At 37.2% G+C, this 25,769-nt stretch overlaps 2 protein-coding genes and 1 long non-coding RNA gene across 4 annotated transcripts; 1 reads left to right on the forward strand and 2 right to left on the reverse strand.

Moving 5' to 3' along the window:
* LOC135471572 (gem-associated protein 2-like) lies at positions 1–4,478 on the reverse strand. Of its 2 annotated transcripts, none has more exons than XM_064750855.1 (8): positions 4,334–4,478; positions 3,839–3,926; positions 3,475–3,564; positions 2,724–2,789; positions 2,295–2,456; positions 2,019–2,087; positions 1,166–1,276; positions 1–630 (listed from the first exon to the last, which is right to left on the reverse strand). In XM_064750855.1, exons 1-8 carry the CDS (start codon positions 4,453–4,455, stop codon positions 535–537), a joined length of 804 nt encoding a protein of 267 aa, XP_064606925.1. In that variant the 5' UTR covers positions 4,456–4,478; the 3' UTR covers positions 1–534. The 2 variants fall into 2 exon arrangements, with proteins under 2 accessions (XP_064606925.1, XP_064606926.1); XM_064750856.1 differs by having other exon boundaries at positions 4,330–4,478.
* A 1,700-nt stretch (positions 4,479–6,178) lies between these two features.
* LOC135471621 (uncharacterized) lies at positions 6,179–11,244 on the forward strand. Its single transcript, XR_010444450.1, has 3 exons — positions 6,179–6,368; positions 8,995–9,336; positions 9,740–11,244. It is a non-coding gene; the product is annotated as an uncharacterized LOC135471621 (long non-coding RNA).
* A 7,282-nt stretch (positions 11,245–18,526) lies between these two features.
* On the reverse strand, positions 18,527–24,329 carry LOC135470246 (haloacid dehalogenase-like hydrolase domain-containing 5). Its single transcript, XM_064749066.1, is given in 10 exon segments — positions 18,527–19,338; positions 19,340–19,463; positions 19,816–20,004; positions 20,205–20,382; positions 20,764–20,803; positions 21,009–21,099; positions 21,413–21,525; positions 21,849–22,043; positions 23,194–23,240; positions 24,191–24,329. Coding segments are annotated over 10 exon segments (1,239 nt in total). The 5' UTR covers positions 24,231–24,329; the 3' UTR covers positions 18,527–19,116.
* Between the last annotated feature and the right edge of the window lie 1,440 nt (positions 24,330–25,769).

A 25,769-nucleotide genomic window follows, 5' to 3' on the forward strand; every position in this document is an offset into this window, starting at 1 on the left:
GGTTTTACGTCGTAACAATTTTTCAGGATACTAGTATGACGACGAGGCCTTGCTTTAACCTCAGTACTGAGCGCGAAGCGAGGTAACAAGAAGTAACAGTCCTTGGTATAATTCGTTTCATCACAAGTATCCGTGTGGAGACTCAATGCGGTCCCTCTGTGACAGTAAGTGTCTGTGTAGTCTGAACGGGAAAAACAATGCTTCCATTGGCATTTAAAGGTGGACTTCTGACATTGTGCGCTTTACCACAAAAAACAAAATTGCTTCTTCAGCTTCTGAACGTGACTAATAGATTATATAGCCTTTAGGTGAACCATGAGTCTCTCTTGCAACACAAAACAATGGCGTTTTCTATTTACATGTACACATGTCCACTTTTCAGCCAAATAACAAGAGCAAGCAATATAACTCAGCAGAATACAGTGAGTGTCCTTAATGATGTATTGAATCATACACATCGCAAGTAGAAACAAAAAAACCAAGATCTCCATCCACTGAAGTGATGCAGACTGTATCCATTTTAGCTGGAATCCCTTAGCCATTGTCTGCCAGATCGCCCTGGTCAAAGTAACGTGTGATCAGTGTTATCAGGAGATTAAGCTGTATCAACAAAGGGTCTGCGGGACTATCCTGTAAAAACAAAACAATAGTAAATATCAAGGTTCAATGCTATAAATTAAAGCAATGTGCAGAAAGGTTTTCAGGTTTTCCCTGCCAAACTTTAAGTTTGTTTTTAAGTTTACATAACGCATACTAACATCCAATGATAAACAGATTAAATTGTTAAAAACGAACAAGATTAAAAATTTGTTATACCATTTTGATGGGGTGAACATTGTCACCCAGAAGGAAACAGTGGTCCACCATGTAAACCGGTTTTCTTTTGTCCATCCAAAATTTTGCTACTCTCAGTTCAGAAAAAGAAAAACTGATTACTTTTGTAATTAAATCATTAGAGAAATTTTTAATCACAAACAACAAGAAATCTGCAAACATCATTTATTTGTTTATTTATTTGATTGGTGTTTTACGGACTCCAGAATATTTCACTTATACAACGGCAGCCAGCATTATGGTGGGTGGAATTTATCTCATGTGGCAGGGAAATGCTTAAAACAGGGCCTGGTGAACAAGCAAAAAGGTTGAAGAAGTGGTATGTACTTACAAGAGTGGCACGAAGAGTTGCACAGTGTCTGGCAAGGGAGCGAAGTAACGCACATGCTTCTGGCCTTAATGGCTTCTCCAAGCTAGCCAGAAGAGCGTAAAACCACCGACCCTGTGACACATAACCATTCGAGTCCCAAGTAACTATCTATATTTATGTATTTCTTTATTTATTTAAGGGTTTTGAAGTTTGTTCTTCTAGGTCACTACGTAAGAGTCTGGCGGCCATATTGGGTTCTGAGCCATTTAACTGCTGGCTGATCTACCCAAAGTTGATCTATATCCTTAGGCATTAAACCCTGTTACAGTGTCATTTACATTTACAGGGACTGGTGGAAGAAACTGGACAAGGCCATGAGGAAACCGCCAAACTACCATCACAAGGTACCTGACAAACCACCTGCCTTAAAGCCACATACGTTGCAGCAGGAACTGGAATGTACCAAGTAAACTCCAAGCATTTTCATCACTTTCCCCCTTTCTGTTTTTCAGACAGTCGTCATGTGGAATACTTTTATTTCTTTTTTTTTCAACAAATTGCTTGACACTTGGCACACATGTAGCTAAATATTTAAGGTATAATTGATCGCATAAATTTTTATACGTTTCCAAAATTTTTAGCAAAATATGATCACTCAGAATAATCTAAGATGAATATTAAAAATCTGTAGGATTGTTTTTAGTTCATATTGTGTACTATGCTTTTGGACAACAAAATTTTAAACATGATCAAAGTGGTGAAAAAGATAGCATTTTGAAAAACAATATTCTGTTTGTTTGCACTCAGCAGACTTTAAGCTTTCATTTTAAGTTTTTCTGAAAAATAAAATTATCACCATAACTTAACCACCCACCTGTTCTGTTGTAAAACCAGTAGCTTCAAACCAGTTAATATGGTATTCAAGCACTCTGATGACAGAAGTCTGCAAAGACAATCATACGAAGATTTTGAATCAATACTGTGCACAGACATCTGTAACAAGAGTTAGTATTAAAATGTGAAATAAATTCACTTCAACCGCACATATATTTGCTCAAATTATTTTTCAAATTTATAAAACCATAATTTTGATGACACCAAGTGCATTCACCTGTATTAATGACTGATAGTTTGAACACAATGTCTTTACCTGGTCCATGCCAACAATTATGCTGAGAAGGGGTGGAGTTCCTGTGAATTTTGGCTGGTTGTCTTCACCCTCCTGTACAGCTTCTACAGCCTGCTGGGACATCTTTGTTAAAAGGCGACCAAAACAAAGTCTACACCAAGCCTCATAATCCTCAGCATGCGGCTGAAATCAGAAGAATTACACAGATTTATATCCAAAGGGGATCCAGATGCAGAGGTAAAGCTCTAGCCAGAAATTCATCCTTAAAAGTAATGATAAACTTCTCAATTACACAAGAAAACTAGCCAGTGTAATGCAGACAAGATCATGTTCTAACCTTAATATCTTAACCTAATTCCAATTACCTTATTATAAATTCCAATTAGCTCCAATTATAATTACCTGTTACAATGTCCTCTAAAGACCACAACAACAATAGTAAATCCTTACCAGTTTCTTCCTTCTGATAGAAATTTCTCCAGACATCTTACACTTGGCCTTGTGTCTTGCAAAGCTCTAAACATAAGGAAGGGAAACTATTACAAAGGTTACAAGAAAAAAAATCTGAGCCAGTATTACATTCAGCTGTATGAACTGTTGTAGACAAGAGTGAAAAAGCATGTGAAGTTATATATGATATAATGTTAATCACATATAGTTTCACAAGTCCTTTCAACAACTAAAATTAGCATGGAGATTAGTTGGTATAGATCGGTATGCATGGGGTTTAACGTCATGCTTAACAATTTTTCATACGACGACGAAGGGTCATTAGGTGTATGCACATACATTGTGTCTTCTAGTGGCAGGGCGAGTCTGGGCTGTGCTGACAACAGACATAACACCCCATATAGTCACATTATACTGACACTGGGCCAACCAGTGAAATTTCCATACTCTAACCTCTCAGTGCTGAGCACCAAGCAAGACAGCAGCAAATACCACTGGTATGACCTGAAACGAGTTTGATCCCACAGTCTCCTGACTTCGAGGCAAATTAGGTCACCAAAACGCTCTAGAGATTAGTTTGTGAAAAATTCCATGAATTCATAGGTGATTTCCTGTATACGTACAGTGCATAAAAACATAATAAATGACAACATGTGGAAACAACAATAGTCAGACAAATACGATATACACCTGTAATAAATAACAGACAGGGTTTTTCATCTGTTTGTAAATTTATCTGGTTATTACATACTTGTCGGACTCCTGAAAATTTGGCAGCTTGAGCTTTTTGCCAAGATAATGATGGTGCAAATCCTTTAGGTGGAGGATGGCAACCAGGTGTCTGGAAATATAAGAAAAAGGTTTTCATGCAATTTAATGTTTGTCTTTCCATACCTTAATATCATAATTCATATCTTTAAAAATATACATATAAAAAGCAAATTTAGTTTACACTGCCATGTAATTACTTCTTAATATATGATCATAAATCAAATACTTAGCCTTCATCAGTAAACTTGTCTCTTTCAAGCATTACTGTTTGGCTTTGACAGTGTAAACCTTTACTGGAGTCAGAATGATAACTCAACCATGTAGTCTAGACATGAAGAGCATACCTCTACCAGCTGAATGGTTTGCTTCTGCAGATACTGACTTGTGTCAATATCAGCTACAACCACTTTTGGACAACTGCGTGCCTCAAGCCTAAATGCAGGGAAAAACAAATGCAGCCAGTGTCATGTCAAGAAGAATTATTGAACAAACATCTAATGTTAACCATTCATACATATATAACAGAAGGATGTATTTTATCATTTAGGTGATATAATTTAGCGCATATATTGGGATGTCAAAAAAACAAACACACAACAGTTCTATTTATTAACCCTAAACTTCTTCTAAACTTAGGGGTTTATATACCCATCCACATACAATGGTTCTTTCTGATCAGCTTTAAACAAGAATAAAATATAATACTCCATCTAATTTTGGTACCAACATTTTACATGTTTTACAATCAATTAACATTCTTCAAGCTCACGAGGTACAGAACGTACAATACAAAAGGTCCAATTATCGTCACCAAATATACTGAAACCGAAGTGACCTACTGCACTCGCCGGAGGTACTCGTTTCCTGTTGTCGGGGGGACATCAAGATCAAACTCTTCCCCTGTGTCCTCTACCTGTAGGACAGGTCCGCGGTCATCGTCTGAAGAGTCATAGACGTCCATCGCCGCCGACGAATGTCACACAATACGAAGATGTTTGACATTGCAGCCTCCAATTGCTGAAGAGTTCCACTAACGGTCATGCAGAGTACCTTTGTTCGTTTATAGGTTCTCTTAACAGTCATGATAAGTGAGGTTATTTCCGATGAATCTTTCCCTCCAGCGTCATGTGTATTTGCTTAAAAGGAATAAATCTGTTGAATAAATAATAAATAAATAAGTAAATACCACTGATTTTATATATACCTGTTGAAGATTTGGGATATATTATTTGAGAATAAATCAATATTTGTCGTGGATATATAGCACCGTCATGAATTTATTTACTTAAGCAGATATGGTGTGTCGTTTCAGTATTCTTTCTTTAATCATACTCATGTACAAAAGAATTGTGAAACTGTACACATGTTCAAAACTTACACAAATATGCCAACATTCGACACAGTTTCAGTTTTTTGTGGACATATAGGCCTAATATACACGTAACTGTGAAAACTTTTGCACATGCGTATATATACAAGTCTTTTGTTGTTTTTGTATCATAGTAAAAAAAAAATGCAGTATTGACATATAATACATCCAATTACGTAAATTATGCCACTGGTTACACGTTTCCAGCGCTTTTGCTATGGTGGCTAAAAGCGACCATTCTTGACTGCGAGCTTGGCAACCCTGCGCAGGGCGCGGTTCGACCCTCCTGCGAAGTGCGCCCCCTGCAGAGAACGCGAAAGACGCGGATTTAATGAAAAAGCGACCTCCGCGGGGCGTGGAGACGGGGATGGCATGTTATCTTTCACAATCTTTAAATTATCTGGAAATAATAGTTGCTTAAATTCCATGATCAGAAATTTAGTGAGCTTGTCCATAAATATAAACGGCCAAAGTTAATGTTGCCAAAATATCATGCATGATATGAAATTTACTGACCTAAATGACATTTCCTAAATGCCTTCCTCTGAAATTAACCTGGCAGAAAAATGAATCTCTACCCCGAAAAGTCGTGTGTTATCTCAATACTAAAATTATCATTAAAACCAGCTACACTGTATTAGTAATATACTATTTTGTTTTGGCATTTCATTTAAAATTGTCTCTCTTTTACACTACACATGTGCTCAACTCAAATTAGGTTTGGAATGTTGCAATATGCCTAGCAAGTCTGGTACGTGCGTCTTTTCCTGATCTTATAAAAGAGAAATAAAAATAGCTAAAGTTTGTCTCTGACGGCAAATACACGTGCCTTTCTGTTCCAGTGTGATGATTTATTCAAACTGTAATGTGATTTCGCGTGATCTATGTCCAAAGTTTCAGTGTATGCTTTCATTTTCCAAGACAAAAATGTCATGAGTTTGATTGACTCAACGATAACGTAGGCCTATCCCTTCAACAACATTAACAGTGTACAATACACACACATCTTTTCAAGTGTCACATATCAGCAGTTCGTTAAACATGTGATTTTAACATTATCTTACCGTAATTATTCCAAATGCATGACAATACATGCTGCCAGGTTTTAAGATTAATAGCTTGGAGACATGAGTCATTTAACGAAACAAATGTCTCATCATTTTGAAGATTTTAGTTAACCTTAAAAGATTTTCACGCACACCTTTTACCCCCATGATTCCAAATAAATAGCGCTTCATACTTTTCAGATGTGTACATCGTGACATAGTGTAGGTCTCTGATATACGCTGTAGGATAAACTGGCAGATGACTTGTGCAAAGTCTACAGCCATTTCCATCCCTCTCTGTATAAGGCTTACATAGGTCACAGTTATTATGCGTTGTGGTTTTAAGAGCTAGAGTTTGCATTGTAATCTCGACAGCATTGACTCTGGTGGTATTTACGTATGTTATTTTGTACAAACAGCAATGTTAGTGTAACAATTGTACCCTCGTCCAACGCAATGGTAAGTCCCTAATTCATAGCTATATAGTTCTGTCAACACTTTCAGTCTAATCACCATGTAGGCCTATAGACCACATGAAGAATAGAATATATATATATACAAAGCTCAAGAGAGGTGAATATTTATTTGTACGTTTTTAAAGCTGAAAATGATTAATGTATTTGAGCCTGAAGACACCTCAAGATTGTGATTACAGCCTGCCATGTGAAATCAGCCTTCATACATACATTTAGATCTTCTTTCACGTGTATAACGTGAGCAATAGTTATGACGTGGGCAATAGTTATTTATGACGTGAGCAATAGTTATAGTTATGACGTGAACACTATATGATGTAAGAAATGGTTATTAGTCCCCTACCGGTCAAAAATGTTAACTATGTTTGTCATGTTTGCAAGTATATGTTATGTAAAATGGCTAGGAAAAATGTACATTTTTTTTACCTCCCAAGGCATACCAATTCAATTAGCCGGAAGTGAATTTGCATAAAGGAAATACCATCTTGAACTTCGGCATCGCTGCTTAAACTAGTTATTCTGAATTGAAGCTTTTTGGTGCAGCACTTATCAATTATAAGAAAAGTTACCCATTAAGTTTCTAGTTGGGTCGATTCGCCCATTTTCGAAATTATTGCTGTTTTTAATCTGTTGTGGACTTTGACATAGTCGTATTTTACATTGATGTCTCAAAGCAACACTTGTGGAATGATGTTGACCATGTATACACTATAGTTTCAAAAGTGAGAAAAAGAAGACTCCTGCCATGTATATATATTTACATACATTTATATATATATCTATATATCTATCTATCTATCTATATATATATATATATATATATATTTACATGCCATCCCCGCAAAATCTGGACTGCGATGTGTATTTACAATTAGAGATATAAAGGGTTACAGTATTTCCTGTAATCTTCTCACAGAACTTCTATCGCATTTACTCCACAGTAATCAACAGAATCTCGTAGGCTTATACTTCCTGCTAGTTAAAAATGTATTCAATGAAACAAGTTAAACCACTGCTTAACAAAGTGTGTTCTGGGGTATTTTCGAATATAAAACAAAACCGATAGAAATAATTATGTTATTTTTAATGAACCAGAACCAGAGCCTCCTGCACAAGGAATTATTCACTCCGCCATGGTTTATTATTCATATATTTTTTTATATTTGATCTATGCTACTATACACATTGATGATTTCAGAAACATCAGAATGTTTTGATTTTTAATGGACAATGTCTGCTGTTCAAATTAGACGAATTAACCAATTTTCTCATGCTTCATGTTTTATCACTATAACGTAAAGAAAAATCGCAGGTACATGAAATCAAAACCTGTTTTCAGTCTACAGGGAATCATTCTACCTGTATTATCTTAAATTTTGCGTGAAAAGGGCAGCTATTTTGACAAAAAGAAGATTAAAACAAATATTAATTATAACTCGAAGCATCATTGTGTATGATGTTGTATATAGTTTAGAAATGTAACATATACATGTTTATCAGTAGCCCACTCTATGGGTGATGATAGTTTTTCTTCTTCTTCTTTTGTCATTTCTACCTTACATTTAAGCTCAATAAAATATATTAGATAACTAGCAGAGTTACTTCTTGTTCCGGATATCTACAACTGTATAGCGAAATCGACTGCTGGCTTTGTGAAAGATAAAACTAGATGTAAGAGATAAAGAGCAGATTGCACTTCCTGCAATGTTAGCATGCAGTGTATTGGATGGGGTTCGCCTTTCAAAATTCAAACTAACTCGTCAAGTTACAATAGACCTCTTTGAGCAAGTATGCTGAAGATGTAATGCAACCATGTATACATGCCTATACTGTGACGAACTTTATGGGGCATATACATGTAAAAAAAAAGTGTATGTGAAGTATGTGAATATATCCTCACAAATAGGCATGTGTTATGGGCCATTCTGTGCATTAATATTCACTAATCTGAAAGTCTACAATTCCGCACTCTGTTGGAGGAATGGGAAAGAAGGCTAAAATGTATTTGTGGCCTCTTCCAAAGTTGCTGATTCGAATCTCGGAGTGACCGTAGCCATTTCTAAGCACTATAGAATCAGTGCTGCATCTATCAGGTTCTATTCCAAAATAAATATATGGTTTCACAGTTTTAAATTTACTCGAATATTATACTTGCCCGTCCAATGTGAAAAATACTAATATTATACTAGTAATGCTAGACAACATAATATATCATATTACAGTGTATATATTATTTTGTGTCAAAAGTAATATTCAGTTAATGGATGCATTTCTGATTTACTTTTAAGTCCTCGGTTTTCTGCTGTGGTACCGATATATACCTTTAGAGGCTAAAAATAAGTTTCTCCAGAAATGCTCACGTTCAAATCAAACTTCACATCCATGAATATGCTTTCCAGGGAATATCCATGTCTTACCCCTGTAGGTGCCCTGCAAAATGTTTGATACATATCCCACTCCCTCCACCACTGCAGCTATTTTGGTGTAAAATGTGGCGTGCCTCTGGAATAGTTGCAATGAAATTTAAAGCTTTGCATATCTTAGCTAAAATGACGTGACCCTATGGCGATCCTAGAAGTGAACGCATATCATTGTTTGTCAACTTTCAGATCTATCGGTGTTATCCAGGCTGATGGCACATTTCAATATGGAAACAACAATGATGGACCCCAACCTGCTGACTTCACCCAAAGAAGGGTTGAAGCGAGACTTGGACAACTCGGATCTTGCATGGGTGGTCCCAATTATTCTCTTATTCATAGCTGCGTTTGTCGGGTTGGGTCTGCTGTTATTTTACTGCATCAGAGGATCGGAGTTATGGTGTATTCGATGCCTCTATCGTTGCTGTGGAGCATGCGCAGACACTATTCATAGGAAATACAAAAGTGAAAAGGAAGAGTATAGACGTTTGCGGGATCGCCAAGAAACAAGTGTGAAAATGAGACTGACAGGTGAACGTTTAATTAGTTTTATTCATCACTCATACGAGGCACTGGTTTGAACGTATAAATTGTAGTTAAAATATGGATTCATTAAACTAGTTAAAGTATACATATATGTATTATTATATACAAATGTTATATCAAACTTATAGAATTTGTTTATCAGTGTTGTATTCATTTTGATTCATGGCATAACGGCCGAATATCTCTCAGATAAAATAGTTTACGCACCTGGCTCTGATTCCAAATGAATTTATCTTGTATTTAACAATGCCAAGATACTACAGTACAGTCATGCAGTAAGTGCCAATGTAATTTTCTTTCTCACGAAACAAGTTCCATTCTCCCGAACAAGTTCAATTATTTCTTTTGCGTTTTTGTAACCTACTTTTTTTCTGTATATGTTTTGTAGAGTTCAACCGAAGTTATTCGGCTGGGATAAGAAACACAGATGCCCCAGATGTCTAGCCTTTGGACGTTAACAAACCCAAGAGACGTATAGAACGTAACCCTATGAGGCGTAAGCGAGAAGAAATTTCAGATTTGACTTCTGGATCCGTGCCCTGTGTCTTGGACAATATATTTCCCATTGTCATACGATTGCGCATAAATTTAGCATCATTCGAACTATTGGTAATATCTATTACGATTTCCAATGACCATGATTTTGCTCAATATATTACGTAAATGCTTATAGCTAATTATTTTTGTTAACTGTCCGTCTGTGAAACAGGTTGACAAATTCGACACATTTTAGGTAATTTATTGTTGTCTATGTCATTCCACTGACTGAAAATGCAGATTTTGGACAAAGAAATACATGTATATTGTCTATGACTCATATCCCCACATATACATACAAGAAAAGTATGCTAGAATCCAGTGCTAGAAATACTTAAAGGGAAAGAAAATATAAAAATAACGTAAGAATCAGTGGCAAGACCTTTAAAAATTGTATCTGAAAATTACTTCACATATTTTTTAGATTTCTTTTTCACTGAATTAAAACTGTCAAACGTTTTGGATTGCACAGTGGGCTGTATGGGCCATATACGCCGCAAATGACGTCACGACAATTTTTTTCTCTGGTCGTCATATAGGGGTTTAATGTCAGATTCTCTTTCTCTTGCACAGGCACACTGCTTGATGGTTCATAAAAACTTTATTCAGGCCTGAAAATAGGCCTAGAAGATGAAGTGAAAGTTGTGTGTTGTATTTAAATTTGGTACTTAAAGCCCACCTTACAATACACACATTTATTATGCAATGGATAAAATCTATATAGCATATACCTCATTTTATTGTGAGTCATACCAGACAGGATGATATAAATTCGGTTTTGAGCAACGAGAACACATGCATTGCATGTCAGTGGCACATTGATTCAATAAATAGAAGTCATATGTATACGTGTGTATAGGATTATATAAAGACATTTATGAGCAGTTTGCCGTTCCTGCATTGAATGATATTAAAAGCATCGTGAAGTAGATGTTTTCAATGCCATTGCATTATCGCTCATGTTTGAAATCATTAAAAAATGTTTTAAGCGTATAAAATATTGCATGATATACTATGTATAAAGCGAAACAGTTTTAAATTATAACATGCAAAAAATAAAAAGCAGTCAAACGTATGCGCCATATGAAATTTGAGCGTATAGTCTTTGTTCAGCAGTCTACGACATTTTCATTGTGATCAATGCCACTCACCAGCATGGTGAAATCCGCCTCAATCTAGAACTGTCCATTCAAAATACATAATGAAGGAATTTATTATGAACTTCGGGCACTACTGAAGCAACCCAAATGCTGAATACGAAACAGACGAGGAGTGAAGATGGGATATTGGCACAAAGCGATGGGATGATCACACGAAGCGATCGACTGATAGAAGTAAGCAGTGAGATGATGGCACAAAGGTCTGCGCGATATCACAAATCGATGGCACGCTTAGTGTCATTGCTTCGTGTCAACGTCTCATTTGTGCATTGGGTGCATCTAGGCTACATAGATTGTAGCTAGCGAGTGTGGTTTGAAGTTAAATGAATAGACAACACTATACCATATGTATATATGTATCGATAAAGTATCTCGCATAGGGTTTATGATGCTGCATAAGCAAAATATCATAATTCAGTGTAATCAAATTCGCGCACATTGAGAAAATCGAAAACACGTGCATCCTATCAAATTTATCCAGTTACAGTTATTTCAGTTATTTCTGTAACCCGAGACGGCAGCTGTTTCCACTAAAGTATCGCAAACACTATTTTGCGTTTTAGGTTGATAGGCCACAGACCCCCATTACAACTTCCGTTTTTCGGTAGGACGAATGTGATTCTCTATATTTTATGGTGTAAAGTCTTTTTTGCCGCCAGCCTGCCGTTTTTGGTGTACAGGTGCATACTTGGTATCAAAATGAAGGAAATTGTCTAAGCTTTGGGCAAGTATGAGTTTTAATGATGAAAGTTTGAAATTCTGGGCGTGAGGACACAAGGAGACAGGTGGTGATGGGTCTGCAAGTGACATCCCTCCCATCTGCCGGCACAGAAAAGTCCAGATTTTGACGGTCAAACTATGTCAAGATTTTTATGGCTTCTTTCTGACACGCTAGGCCAGGTATGCAACAAAGCTTATTGGCTACCGAATGTTTGGGACTGAGCTACAGCGCTAAACCTTAACATTGTCGCTTATGGAAAATTAATGGGGGTCTGTGGCCATATTGGTGGGATACGGGTAGCACGAGATTGTGATTCCAGTTGCTCTAACTTGGCGAATCCCTTGTCCTATATTTGACTATATTATATAATTATAACTAGAAAATGTGTGTGTCATTCACAAACGCTAAAGCAGAAGCCATATGTTTCAGCTACTACATGCATGACCCTGACCCTTATGCCGAATTTAAATAACTCCTGCAGTTCGCAATCTTACAGGATTATTGTCCAGGCTTATTATTTTTTCATAATTAGATACTCCTGTATATATTGTTAAATTGAAAGTGCCAATTAAATTGAACTGGCGCTTAAAATCACTAGATAATGAGGCTGGTTTATTCATTTTCCCCCTCAACCTTGAGCTGTTATAGCTTCGCCATTTCGTTCAGTGTTAAAAAAAATGCTGCAAGAGCGACAACAAGCATATCGCATTTCTCCACGAAATGGTTACCTGTTCTGTATATGATTGTAAAAACAGATCGTGAAAAAGGCGTGGATTTACAGCACAAAATGAAAGGATTTTGTACACACCAAAAACTGCTTACGACAATTTACAGCTGAAAGCTCCAAGAGGAATAAAGCTATATGTCCACAACGGCAGCTCCACACTGTAGTTATGGTTGAAAACTGATAGATTGCCGTCGCATATAGGTATGAATTTAGAGTCCCTTGGTGAAAAGATTGATAGTTATTGCGAAGCCAACATTGGGAAAAATAGCAAATAAATATTAAGTCGTAAGTTAAACACACGAAATGTACAGGATAACGCTATTGCCAAGCAGTCCGTATTGTCAGTGCGGTTTGAAATGCGTGGGCAAATGCCATGGGTTCAAATGAATACCACAGTATACTTGCTTCTGTGTAGCTAGAATCGATCTCAAAAATGGCATCGTTTTGATGCGCATTCCCATCTTATTTAGGCCAGCTCGACGTGGGTTGGCCATCTATATGACGTCACCCGATGAGCCGTACTGCGTAGGCGGGCAGCTGGAGATCGGCTATAGGACAGGAAATGTATTGGTCTGGTGGATTTAAGTCATTTTTACGTTTCTCAGATGCCCTCCCGGTAACATTCCGTTTAAAGATGATGTGGTCTTTATAATTACGACCAGAAGCTAAAGCTAGACACTGATCCTTTAATGTAGAGATGAACCAAGCTTTATGAGATCTTTACTCAGGTTTCTCCGAAACTTAGTAAAAAGATTTTCTCTTCATGAAAGTCGCCTTGATCGCCTTGATCAGTCGCCTTGATCTTCAATCTCAATATTACATGCATGAAGCAAATGCCCCAGGTCTATGTCACAAATATGAAAGAAAGAAATGTACTAGTCGTGCATATCCACTATTTGAGAGAAAAGATAGAAAGCTGAGAAAATAGATAAAATTTAACTTTATCACCTTGACCTGCATGGTTTAGCAAGTAACTTGGTAACAAGATTTTTAGCATCTACCTGATAGCCTCATGACCTTTTACCCTGAGCATGATGTAAATACCATGATCAGAGTCCTTGAGGTCTTGATGAAATTTACAAAACAAAATGTGACGAAGACGGCAGCGATGAAGATGGCAGCGACAACGGATAAAAGCTGTGAAGATTATATTTGAATCGCTATCCGAACGGAGGCGGGGTCAACGATGAGCGAGTATTTACATCTGAAGGTATGTCAAGAACGTTTCGAGTGGCTGCGGTGGTTTTCTCTGGGATATTGACTTTCAGAGTATTAATACAATACATATTTCTTGAATATGTCTTAGCAGAGTTAAAAACAGCTTTTAATGTACAAGACTTAGTTAGAGAGCAGTATTGGAGCGGGATCGGGAAAATGCCGAGCTTTCCATATCCCATGTAGCTTGGTGTAGAACGTTTTATTTTGAGTAATCGTTTAAACAGTTGTTCAGTACCTGAAGTTTTTCCAGCTCAGCAATTATGTGATAGCCATGAGCTTTTTGTTGTTCAGATTAAAACATTTCAGCTATTTTGGTTTCTTCTAGCAAAAGACAGATTGAATGACCTTTTTAAAGTACTTTTTTTCAATTTCCAGTGTTCACAGTAGTTTCAAAGCAATTTCAAAGATGCCGTCATTTCACTAGATAGATAACAGCATCGCCGACATAAGTTTGGTCCAGAGGCTGCCAACCGGTGTCGAAAGCCTTGCTAAAATCAATAAAAGTACATGATAACCGTTTACAGTTATTAGAGAAAAGCTTGTGACCATTGTGTTGTATTCCTTTCGGAAACTGGCTTGACATTTAGACACAATATCGTGTCTGTGACCGAAATTCCAGTATTTCACACAGACTGTATTGCAGTTACGATTTCTTCGTTTGTAGATCTATGTTAAATAATTGCAACTTGTGGGTGCCATGGGCGATAACTCCATCCCGCCGAAAATAGAAATGTATGTACTGTCCACACTAAAGTTTTACCTGTCATGTCATTCAATAAAACTGAATAATAACTGCATATAGTATGCCTGTACGCCATACGCCTGGTTAAATATTTTTCTGTATGTGATGTTGTCAAGCACTATACAGGTTCATCAGTATTTTACCAAAAAAAAAAAAAAAGTACTGCCCATATACTTATTACAGCGCATGTGCCGCTCCCTACACTCGCTTTACGTCACTCTCATTACTCGACTAATTTGACCTAAAACCTAGGGCACACGGACAACATTTGTTGTCGACAAATCAGATTTTCAAATCTCGGTGTCAGATGATCCGAAATATCGGTTATCCGCACACGAGCAAGATTTGTTGTCGATTTTTAAAAAAGATTTCATCGGCGAAAATCGGAACATTCAAGGTCATGTGACTCAAAAAAGTTGTGTCACGGCTTCCATTTTGTATGTACTCACATGACATGCTTGTAGACACATGACACTGATTGGTTGATGTAGACGACAGCGATCTCACAAAATCCAAGATCATGTTTTGATTGATTGATTTATTTATTTGATTGGTGTTTTACGCCGTACTCATGAATATTTCGCTTATACGAGGACTGCCGACATTATAGCGGGAGAAAACAGAGCAAAACCCGGGGAAACCCACGACCATCCGCAGGTTGCTGCAAGACCTTCCTTCTTACTACCGGAGAAGAAGCCAGCATGAGCTGGACTTGAGCTTGTTTGTTACACAAAGTCAAATAAGTTGAATCTTTGGTTGAAATGTTCCAGACTCAGGAATTCTTATGATGGTTACACACACACGAGTAAATTTCGAGGATTTTTGTTGTCTGGATCAAGAAATCTCGTTTTCAATAACAAATGTTGTCAGAGTCCGCTGGGCTGCGCTGAATCCTGTTGGGTACCTGTACATAAGGATAGTAATTAGATGAAGAGAATGTGTGCATAGGTATCAAGTATAAATAGAAAGAAAGGTTGAAACATATTGTTTTCTGACATGACTGTGACATCCTTTTCATTTAAAAATGATGATATTGCAAGGCAATATAGCTAATGGCTAAAATTTAGGTGGAATATCACGTTCGTAGTGTGAGTTACAGACGAATAGTTGTTCTTGTGTTTCATATCTATTAGCGTAACATTATCTCTGGTTTTGCCAATAAACACACGAAGGCATTCAACGAAGATGAATATTTGATACTAGGCTAAACTACGCACTTTACCCTGCCTGTGAAAGTAGCCTACAGTGTATCTGTTTCCAGTCAAGTTTCTTCAAGTTGCTGTGGATGGATCAAACTACCTGGCTCTCATACCGTGACCGTTAAACAACTGTATGTCTGTGATTACCCAACGAGCACTTATTGTTTCTCGTAGGAACAGCGATAACCAGAACGCACAATAATCCACATATAAAGCTAAAATGCTAAATACATGTGTACTGTGTATCAAAAGTTACTTCCCCTTTGTACGGAAACCTTAATTATTAGATTTGTTAGCTAAGCATGCAAAGCTAACGGTAAGAAACGCTCGGACTTCAGAAGTCGCTAATGCCAATAATTTATGCTGTGCTAATTCACATATGCGATGGCCTATTATGTTGGGAGGAAACCGTGCGGAGGGCGGGGAAGCCTACCACCATACACGGGGGACACGAGAGGAAGCAAGCATCGTCTAAATTAAGTACCTCAATTGTTTAAAACAACTAATCTTCTAATATGTTTATTCTGCAGTTGTTCTGAGTCAAATAAATGTCAGCAAAATAAGTTAATGTTACATATATGGAATAATAATGGCTAGGTTGATTATGTCTGGACGTTCAGTGTCAATCCATGCAGATGCCTTCTTTGCACATTGCATGGTCACACACAGAACAGTCTTAGTCCCATAGCTATTACCCGGTACGTCTGAAAACTTATACTCAGCTGGTAATAAATTAATACCTAGGACAAAATATACTTTTTAATTGTACTTTATAAGTAAGGTTTAGATATTGTATCATCCATGCATATCACCTGCTAATAAAGACTTCATGGATGTCTGGTGACATCTCCATGATAGGACTGCAGTTATTCCGAACTACTGTATACTTGAATGACCCAGTGAAGAGTTTAGTATTGACCATCATCGCACGCAGGTTTATGGAGGTTAAGGAGACTCGAAATAGCACCACTTGACTATAAGCTACAATAGCTACTTTCAATATTTCCGAATTCATATACAGATGCCAGAAATTTTCTAACACAATTGCATGGCTATTTTAAATTTATATACCTGTACTACATTAGACGTTTATGGGTTCTGTGATAATAATGCAGAAGTCAAGGCAACACCACATAAATTCCAAACGTTACATAAAACTTAAATAAAATGAACCAAAGATCATGGCAATAGGATAAAACACTTGTATACCCTTTGACATTTACATCGTGATGCCTCGACTTCATTATTTTAAACTTTAATCCAAACTCGAGAAAAACACAATAAGGTTGTCCTGTATCAAAATACGTTTATAAACCACCCGTCATCCAGGGCATGGCAATTCAATGTTAATGTATGTTGCAAAAGTTATTTCATCTTGGAAGTCAACACAGCTTCTGCTTTCATTCGAATTTATTTCATAATAATTTGGGTTAATTAAGATGACAATATACATCAATTACATCGGTTGAAAACTTTTTGTAAGGCGAAATATCGCCCCAAGACAACACTTGAGTTCCCAAATATATGCTAGTCGCCACCATTGTTTAGATGGATATATTTCTTTCTTTGCCCGTGTATGTGGGTTGTTCACAATCACCAATATATGGCTATGTGAACAGAATAAACATTTGAAAGTTTAATTTTAATCGTTTCTGCAAGTCGTCGAAGCCTTCTTCACAGGACATTTAACAGGTAAGGACCAAGCATCATAATTAACTTGTTTGTATTGAGACCACTCATACGCACTGTTCATGCATACCTCTCCTTCACATTCACGTCAGTAGCCAGTGTCTCCGTTAAAAACTTACAAACAATATGCAAGATGTATTTATGGCCCATAATCCCTCACTTAGGTTCTAACTGTATGACTAATTCCCTTTTAGCCACCTAAGGATGGTCCGTTGTTTCTCCTTAGGCTCTGCCCGGTTTCCTACCCCCAATATGTTGGCCGCCGTCGTATAGGTGAAATATTATTGAGTACAGCGTTAAAACACCAAATAAATATATAAATTTGATATTAGTCACATTTTATGATGTATCTACTGGACCACTGAAGTCATAGGCTCGAATCCAGCTCTCTCTGGTTCGGCTTCGGCTTTAAATGAGAAGGTTATCAGTTTCCTGTCACAACGACCCATAACAACTACCTATATCCATGTACTAACATCTCACCATAACATTCACCCTTCATACAAAATACAAATTCATTTCATCTATTAGTTTTCATGAATTTAGTGGACATTACACAAAGTCGGTCGTGTTCTTCTGCCACGGCTACAGTTTAATAATACTTCTCGCAAGATTCTTTAACAAACAATGATTCAACATTAACAGATGTTTAATACATGTTATAAAATTATTTCAATGCTATATAATACCATTGGCGGCTGTTACATTGTGCTTTTGTAGGTAGTCACGGCTATCCCATGTGGTTCTATCACATGTCTTCATTAGACTCAAGAAAATTTCAGTCTGCTCTGAGTAAGATAGACAGAACTGAAATATCAGGTTATGGAACAGTCAGCTGTTATATGACCCAGAATTCATATCAGAGTCCAGGCCAACCTACTTCTGTCAGATCGACGATAATCTTAATTTGACCTATTACTGGCTTCAACCTTTCCCCGCTACAAAACAGGTTATCGTTGCTGGTTGAGACAGGAGCACTGCACGTCTGGAAAAAGCAGAGGTAGATCAATCCAGGCAAATCTGGGCAGCCTACGGGTAATCTAGGCTATCTGTCAGAAAGTGAATCGCATGAGAAATTACCGTGAAACCACTTGAAAAATGTCCACATTTCAGAGCACATTAGGTATATATATATATATATATAATATATATATATATATATATATGTATGAAAAACACTATTCAAATCGAGTTGTATTTAACGTTAAATCACACTACCTATCAAAACAATTCATAGAAAACACACAAATACCAACATTGAAACAGTTATCAAAATTTGAACTACAGATACAAAGGGCATTATGCCATCCAACTTTTTACGCCTATACCAAACGAGTGTAGCCATTAAAGTAATGATATCTTCATAACATTTCAGTATAATACTGACATTTGGGACAAACAAAATACAGTCACTGTTTCAAGGATTTATAAACCTTAGATCTATTTTTCCACAAAATAATTACAGGTGGCAGACTTAGTACACATGTCTATTAACAATGAGATCATTTTTGTTCCCTTAGTCCAAAAACCCTGTTGCAAGTTTCTCTCCTGTACAAAGTAATACCAACAACCACAATACAAATATCGGACATCATGTGACCAGACACTAACATGTCAAATTTATGGTCCCACAGCTCATACGTCTGCGTGTTCTGCACAGAAATTATTCTGTTCATTTGTGACAGGTTCAAAGACCACCGCTCAAGTTTGATGGAAGAATCACTTGCATCTCACTCGCAGTGTCAGTGGAAAGTCTGGCAAGAAAGTTTGAATCAATGGCAGCTGAACTGTTCTTCTTTCAAAATGAATTTAATTCCTTCATGCACATCTTGAACAACTTTTGTTGGCCTTGTGAGGGATGGCTGATTTTCAATGTCTCTGTGTCCATGATACACTGTTTCCAGTTCATGTGTTTCATGTTTTGGGTTGTACACACCTGTGCAAACAAGCACACTGAAAATTCTTTTCACTGACTGAGGGACTAAAATGCGATTCATCAGGAAGCTTTCTGGAAAGGGGAAGGTCATTGTCTGTAATGTTACCATTTTCTTCTGATCGATTCTTTCTCAGGTACTGGTCATACATATTAGCGCCAACAATGTCCACCAGAGGGTTGTCCCTGTGAAAGACAAAATCATAAATATGGTTTGATGGTATCACTTTAAAAAGCATTTCATGTTATTAAATTCATATCGGTTATACTAGAGATAAAGAAATATAAACCAACATAACATAACCAACTTCTGTTCACCATATCATCGTAACATTCCTGTTCAACAAAAGGCTTCAGCACAACCATCCATTCTGTTAAAATATGAACACAATGAAATCGAGGTATTATGCACTGCACCTGTTCTTTAGAGACAAAACTGTTAACAGCATATAAAACAATATCTACAGTTTTCAGTTTTGTAAGTCTGAAATTAAACATTGTATGAACTGAAGATAGTTTGTTTTAATAACACACTCACCCCATGAAATACAGCTTCTGGATTTTCTTCTTGATACCTAGTTTCTTTGCTTCTTGTGTAATAACATGCTCAGCGTATCTATAGGTTAGTTCTACTGGTTTCCCGACAAGGGCATCGTACTCCAGGTCTCTACCAGTCACTTTCTTATATAAGGCTTCCAGACAAACTAGAAATGCACCTGAACCGAACCTAATATAAAGCAAATGGAATAACATTTGTTCATATAAAGTTTATACAATTCAAGTTTTCAAACATCTTTATTGACTTAACTGTTACATCCATCAAGTGAAAAGAATGTATGAAAAAATGTATCACACTTCTGTATAAGCCCTTTATCTGTGCAAAAACTTCAGAAAGCAAGTATTTTACCATTACAAATGATTTCTTACCTGGGCATGCAGGCCTCTGCCATAAACTGTAAATCCATATTACAGGCTATCACGGGCAGCTGGGTGTGATCAGCTATGCCAGAGGGGGCTTTTGTTGGAAGACCCTCAGTGAGTAGTAAGTCCAGCAGGAGCTGAAGGTGCGTCTCCCACCTGGCAGGTTCTCCAAGCAGAACAATAGCTGGAAATATCAAACAGAAGAGACATGAATTCATGTGAATAATGTCACATCATTCCCTAAAATGCTCAATAATACTTGGATAACTAAATGTACACACAGTCTGTTAAAAAAGCCAGAGGCACATTTCTTCTAAAATATACCTCACGTAACTGTCAATTTCTGCCAGAAACAAAGATTATAGTAGAAACTCAGCAGGAAATAATACTCTGAGCCCTGAAAATGTGTTGATACAGCCTGGCTGATGTAATGTGTTACGTTTATATTTGTGGTTGGTTAGCAGCAAATCCTGATAAGATGGAAGGTTATTGCACTTTGTACATTTATTATGACGTGAATGCATTAGAGCAATATAAGTATGCTTCAGCTGTTACAATATCTTACCTTCAACTCTCGGAAATTGCTTTTCCACAAATCCTTTAGCCTGTAATGAAAAACAAACAAAAACAGGGATAAATGAAAGTCATTTATATCGTACATACATGTATGCGTTGTTAGACTTCTGAAATACATGTAAGACTTTAAATACAAAAATGCAGGTACAAGTTAGTTCCTAGTAAATGATATTAGAGGAAGTGAAAAAAAAAAAAAGAACTGAATACTAAATTAATAAAACTGATTCAACTTACCACAATTTTTCTGTTTTCATGATCAACCATATCAAGGAGAGGATAACTATCTTTGATGTCTTCAATAAAGCAGATGTTGTTAAACCCGAGGCTAAGACAGAGTTAAGGATACAACATTGACAATCAAGACAAATCTCTGATACACATTATAATGACTGTTCTTAAGCCTGTTAGCTATTACTGTTCCATGGAACGGTAAGCCTTTCTTCTTTTAAAGTTATAACAGAAAGAAAGTTATGCTCAGTGACATAACAAAAACAGACCCAACAATGAAAATACCTGATGTGGTGCTCCAGAATCATTGGATTATTATTTGCAGCTACTGATTCCGGATGCTGGAGACACATTACCTCCAGTGATAAAAGAAATTACATGACTATTGCATATTTTTTGGTAAAGGATACTCATTGGCAATCTCCTTCCGGTTGTCTTGACCGATCACCAGTACAAGTTTGTCATGGTACTCTGTGAGGACCTTGCAGGGAGTTGGAGCATGGATGACCATATCTGGGGTAACCTGAAACAATGTCAACAAAGTTTAAAGAACCGGTTCTGACAAATGTATCACGTAATATTCAGACACTCAAATTAATTCAGCTGAATTCAGTTTGTTATTACTCTTAATACTATCATGTATAACACTGGTAAATTAGACAATAAATAAGCGCCTTGTCAACGACGAGAAAGGTTTTCATTAATATCTTTATTCCACTGAACCATGCACACTGTACTAAATGGTAACACATACTGTGTTACATTTTTCATTTTGTCATGAAAATCACTTGATCTCTTTTTGGAACTGGAATTTAACGCAATAACCCACAAATAAAATTAGCTTACATCTATTCCAAGCCATTCTGAGATTGCGGCCGCCTTGGACGTGCTAGTGCTACAGGCATTGGTAACAAAAGCTACCGGGACCCGCAGGCGAGAGTTCCCGTTACGCAGGTGCTTCACAGCCTCGACAGCGGCCGGCAGCGGCGTGCTTCCCCGGGCAATCACTCCGTCAACATCAAACAGAATCCCGAAGTCAGGCTGCAACCGAAAGCGAAAATAATACTCACCATATAGTTATATACACAAGATTGCAGTTTGTGTACATTTATCACACAACTTTGGTAAGGTAAATATATACTTTCAAACGTTTATAAATAATACATATAACACTTTAAGAAACGACTGTCGTAAATAACGTTTTGTACGAAGTCATTGCTATAACTTTGCAGACTTCACATGTACAGTCTTATAAAGTATAGGCCTACTCCTATATGCACTTACACAAGCATGCTTAATATTCGGACAAGGAATATTTCAAATCGAATCCAGCACAAAACTTCACACCTCATTGTTCTTGACTGAATGCAGTTGTCGAACAAAACGAGTGAATGTGAACCACTCCCGTGCGGAAATATTCAACAGTAGTGGTCGGTTCGAGACCGCGTATCTTGTCAATAAATGTTTACGTGCACACTTGCCGACAGCCTCGCAGGATGAAAATAAGATGGGCAGGCGACGGCAAGCAAACTTCGTCAGCTCTGCATACATTGTTAATGTATCCTTAACAAATACTCATACAGAAGCGCAGAATATTTCTGACTCAAAATATCTTCCACAATGAGGGTCCCCAGTTTGACTGGTGAGCGAAGAGACTCCTGTCGGAAACATATGCATGGCAATTACTGACATGCGCAATAGAGAAAGAATGACGCTTCATGCTAGTCACAACTGCTTGTTTCTATTTATAGCATACTGTTTACAACGATCAGCTGATTTGCACGCCGTCTCGATGCGCCAAGCACACCGACCTTGACAGTGCTGTACCCAAGCGTTCTACGCATATAGACAAATGTGTCAATAAATTCCTCAAGGTATCAAACCTGCGTATATCATTGTTTATATTTGGGGATTCTATGCGTGCACATATTTCTGCGTGTCTACTTGATTTGAGTATGATAGAGCACAGACTAGTAACAATGCAACCATGATCGTACAACTTATTCAACATTTGGACATGATCTTGCTCAAGGTAATGCTTATTATGGCTGCATTGTGGACAGGCTATACAACAACAAATCTACCTCACATACATAGCCGTTTCCATCAATATAATTTCTCTTCAAAAATCGTTAAAAAGGCACCTGTCATTACTCAAACAAAGCACACCAATCTAAACGAATGGACTTACCTCTTCTGATGTCATCTTTTCAGAGTCACTGCACGATTCTGAATTGTCTGGATAACAAAAGAAATGCATGACTTTAATTGCGATCCAAAACCTGTATTAGAATATCCTGGAGTTCTTCAGTGGAGATGAATCCTTGTTTAACCAAGCCAGCGTGGTGGTCTAGACTGCAATCATTCTTCAGCCATCTGTCATTTACTTCAGTTCAGGGAAAACTGTGATTGGACCAGCATAGAACCAGAAGACTAAAATCACGACCCTTGAAATGACAATGTCATGGTTCTATCACGTGCACCCATGGCGGTAAGGGATGCTACTTCCCACATTCGACAACGCCTTGCGCGTGTAAACTATCGATTTGTGGGATAATTAGTACTAGCCAGAGCCAACTATAGCGGGAATAGGACGTTACATAGAGACACTGATGAAAGATCTGAGGTGCAGTAACTAAATTGTGATACATTTTACTAATACCAGTCCCATGCATCTCTAAACTTAGGTATCTACGCATATTTACAGTGCTCTCCGTAAGCATATGATACAAGATTTATAGTACAAGCAAAACTAAACAATTTTTTTTTTTGCAAATGAATATATGCATAAAGCGTATACAGAAAAATCACGTTCATTGACGTATAAAATGAAAAATAATACCTCAAGGGATTATTCTTATTCACTCTCAGGCACATGCTGTGATTTTTTTTTCGTACCGGTACCGGTATTTAGTCTTTGACTAAATAAAGACTAGATTTATTATTTATTATGATGGTATTTATTATGATGGAATGTGTATCCAACAGTAATATCATAATCGCCATAAAAATATATAAATAACTAAACATATGTAATCATTTCCGATGAAATCATGAAGGTCCTGAAAACGATTCATGTATATACTGGACAACCGCATCTCACTTTTAGGTAAAGCTCTGCATCATTCATGCAGGCCATAAACACTGTGCTGGACAACTGCATGATGCACCAAGTGCTAATGTCTTACCTGTGGCATAGCCATCGTCGGATCTGATTCTTTCTCTCATGATGGTAAAGCTTTGCAGTAGGATACAAATCAAATTTTTGTGATAGAGACCTCTTCTCACTTCGTACTATAATGCACCAAATACGAGCATCAGCTGTTTTTATATAAAGCGGGACAGAGATGTGTTGTATGGGAAAGCCAGTGACCTCGTAATTTGATTGGCCTAAAATAAGGTTGACTCCGCCCCTATCCGGCACTGAGCACATGGCAGTGTTTACAACCGAAATGAGGGCAGTTAAGTAGAACTCGTTTAGTTGATCACAGACAATGCCCCGCAAGCCTGGAAAACGTGTCGAGCATCTTGAAATTCTTGAACTTTTGACTGCACTACAGTATCTCGAAAATATATTAAGTATTTTCATACATCTACATGTTATCCACCCATCACCTCATGAACCGGGTGCATAAAACAAAGTGTTGCATAGCAATTCTATGCTGGACCAATGATAAAGCGCCCCTTCCCCATCTTTAAAATACTTTTAAAACAGAATGAAGTAATTTAAAATGTGATATGTAAATATATATTGTCGATGAATATATTTCATGTATTCATGACTCTGAATCCACCTCTTCACGGTATACTGCAATAAATGCGTCCATTACATTGCATTTATAGATTGTACTATTACTAATACTATGTTACGGAAAAAGATCATTTTTCCTTGCATTGTCCTTTTTAATCAAACATCAATCAGCTGATCCGTCAGACTAGGTCATATTGTGTATCTCTGCACGAATATGCACTACGTGTATGTTTATACATGTGTGTGTAAATCTATATATAAAGTATAATTAAACCAATCCGAGAAATACGACCACGAAAGAATCACAAAGTTTACAGTTATCTAGGGAACGTTTCTCCGCATGCGCTGGAATGAAAATGAATACAAGACAAGTGGGATTTATCAAAATCACTTGTGATAAAATTATTGCACTCTGCCTGCACTTTGTTGGATAGCTTGCTTCACGCTTGTATCAGCTGAACTGATCATTTTTAGCTGTTATGTCACGTATATAAACACGTGCACAGTATACCTTAAAGGGTATACACTGTATATAGACTGGAGCATATCACTTAAGACGGTCGATCTTTATATGCACAACCTTGACAAACCAGTGCACAGGAATAGCTGTATCCATATTATATAATACTCGCACACATACACACACGCACGCACACACATAGCTAATATATACACAGATACATTATACGATTTAATTTTTTTTTTGGTATTTAACCATTCCCACTCTTGTTAACAATGTTTTCAACGGTAACACTGTAGTACTTTGATTGTTTGAAAGCCACAAATTCCAGAAGACTACACAGCAGTGACAAAGTCAAATCCAACTGGGTAAGTACGACCTATTTCGATACGTGCTACGTCCTATAGTTTAAGGCTGAAGTAAGCAGTGATCAAGGTTTACCTTAAGGTATTTCCATGAAAAATCCACATTCACGGCTCTGATAAAAGCCAATATATCTTTCGTTAACAAACAGTAGATATGACCTTATTCCACTGCGGGTTTGGTTTGCCTGATG

This window comes from Liolophura sinensis, chromosome 7 (assembly GCF_032854445.1).
Source record: "Liolophura sinensis isolate JHLJ2023 chromosome 7, CUHK_Ljap_v2, whole genome shotgun sequence".
NCBI classification, from domain to species: domain Eukaryota; kingdom Metazoa; phylum Mollusca; class Polyplacophora; order Chitonida; family Chitonidae; genus Liolophura; species Liolophura sinensis.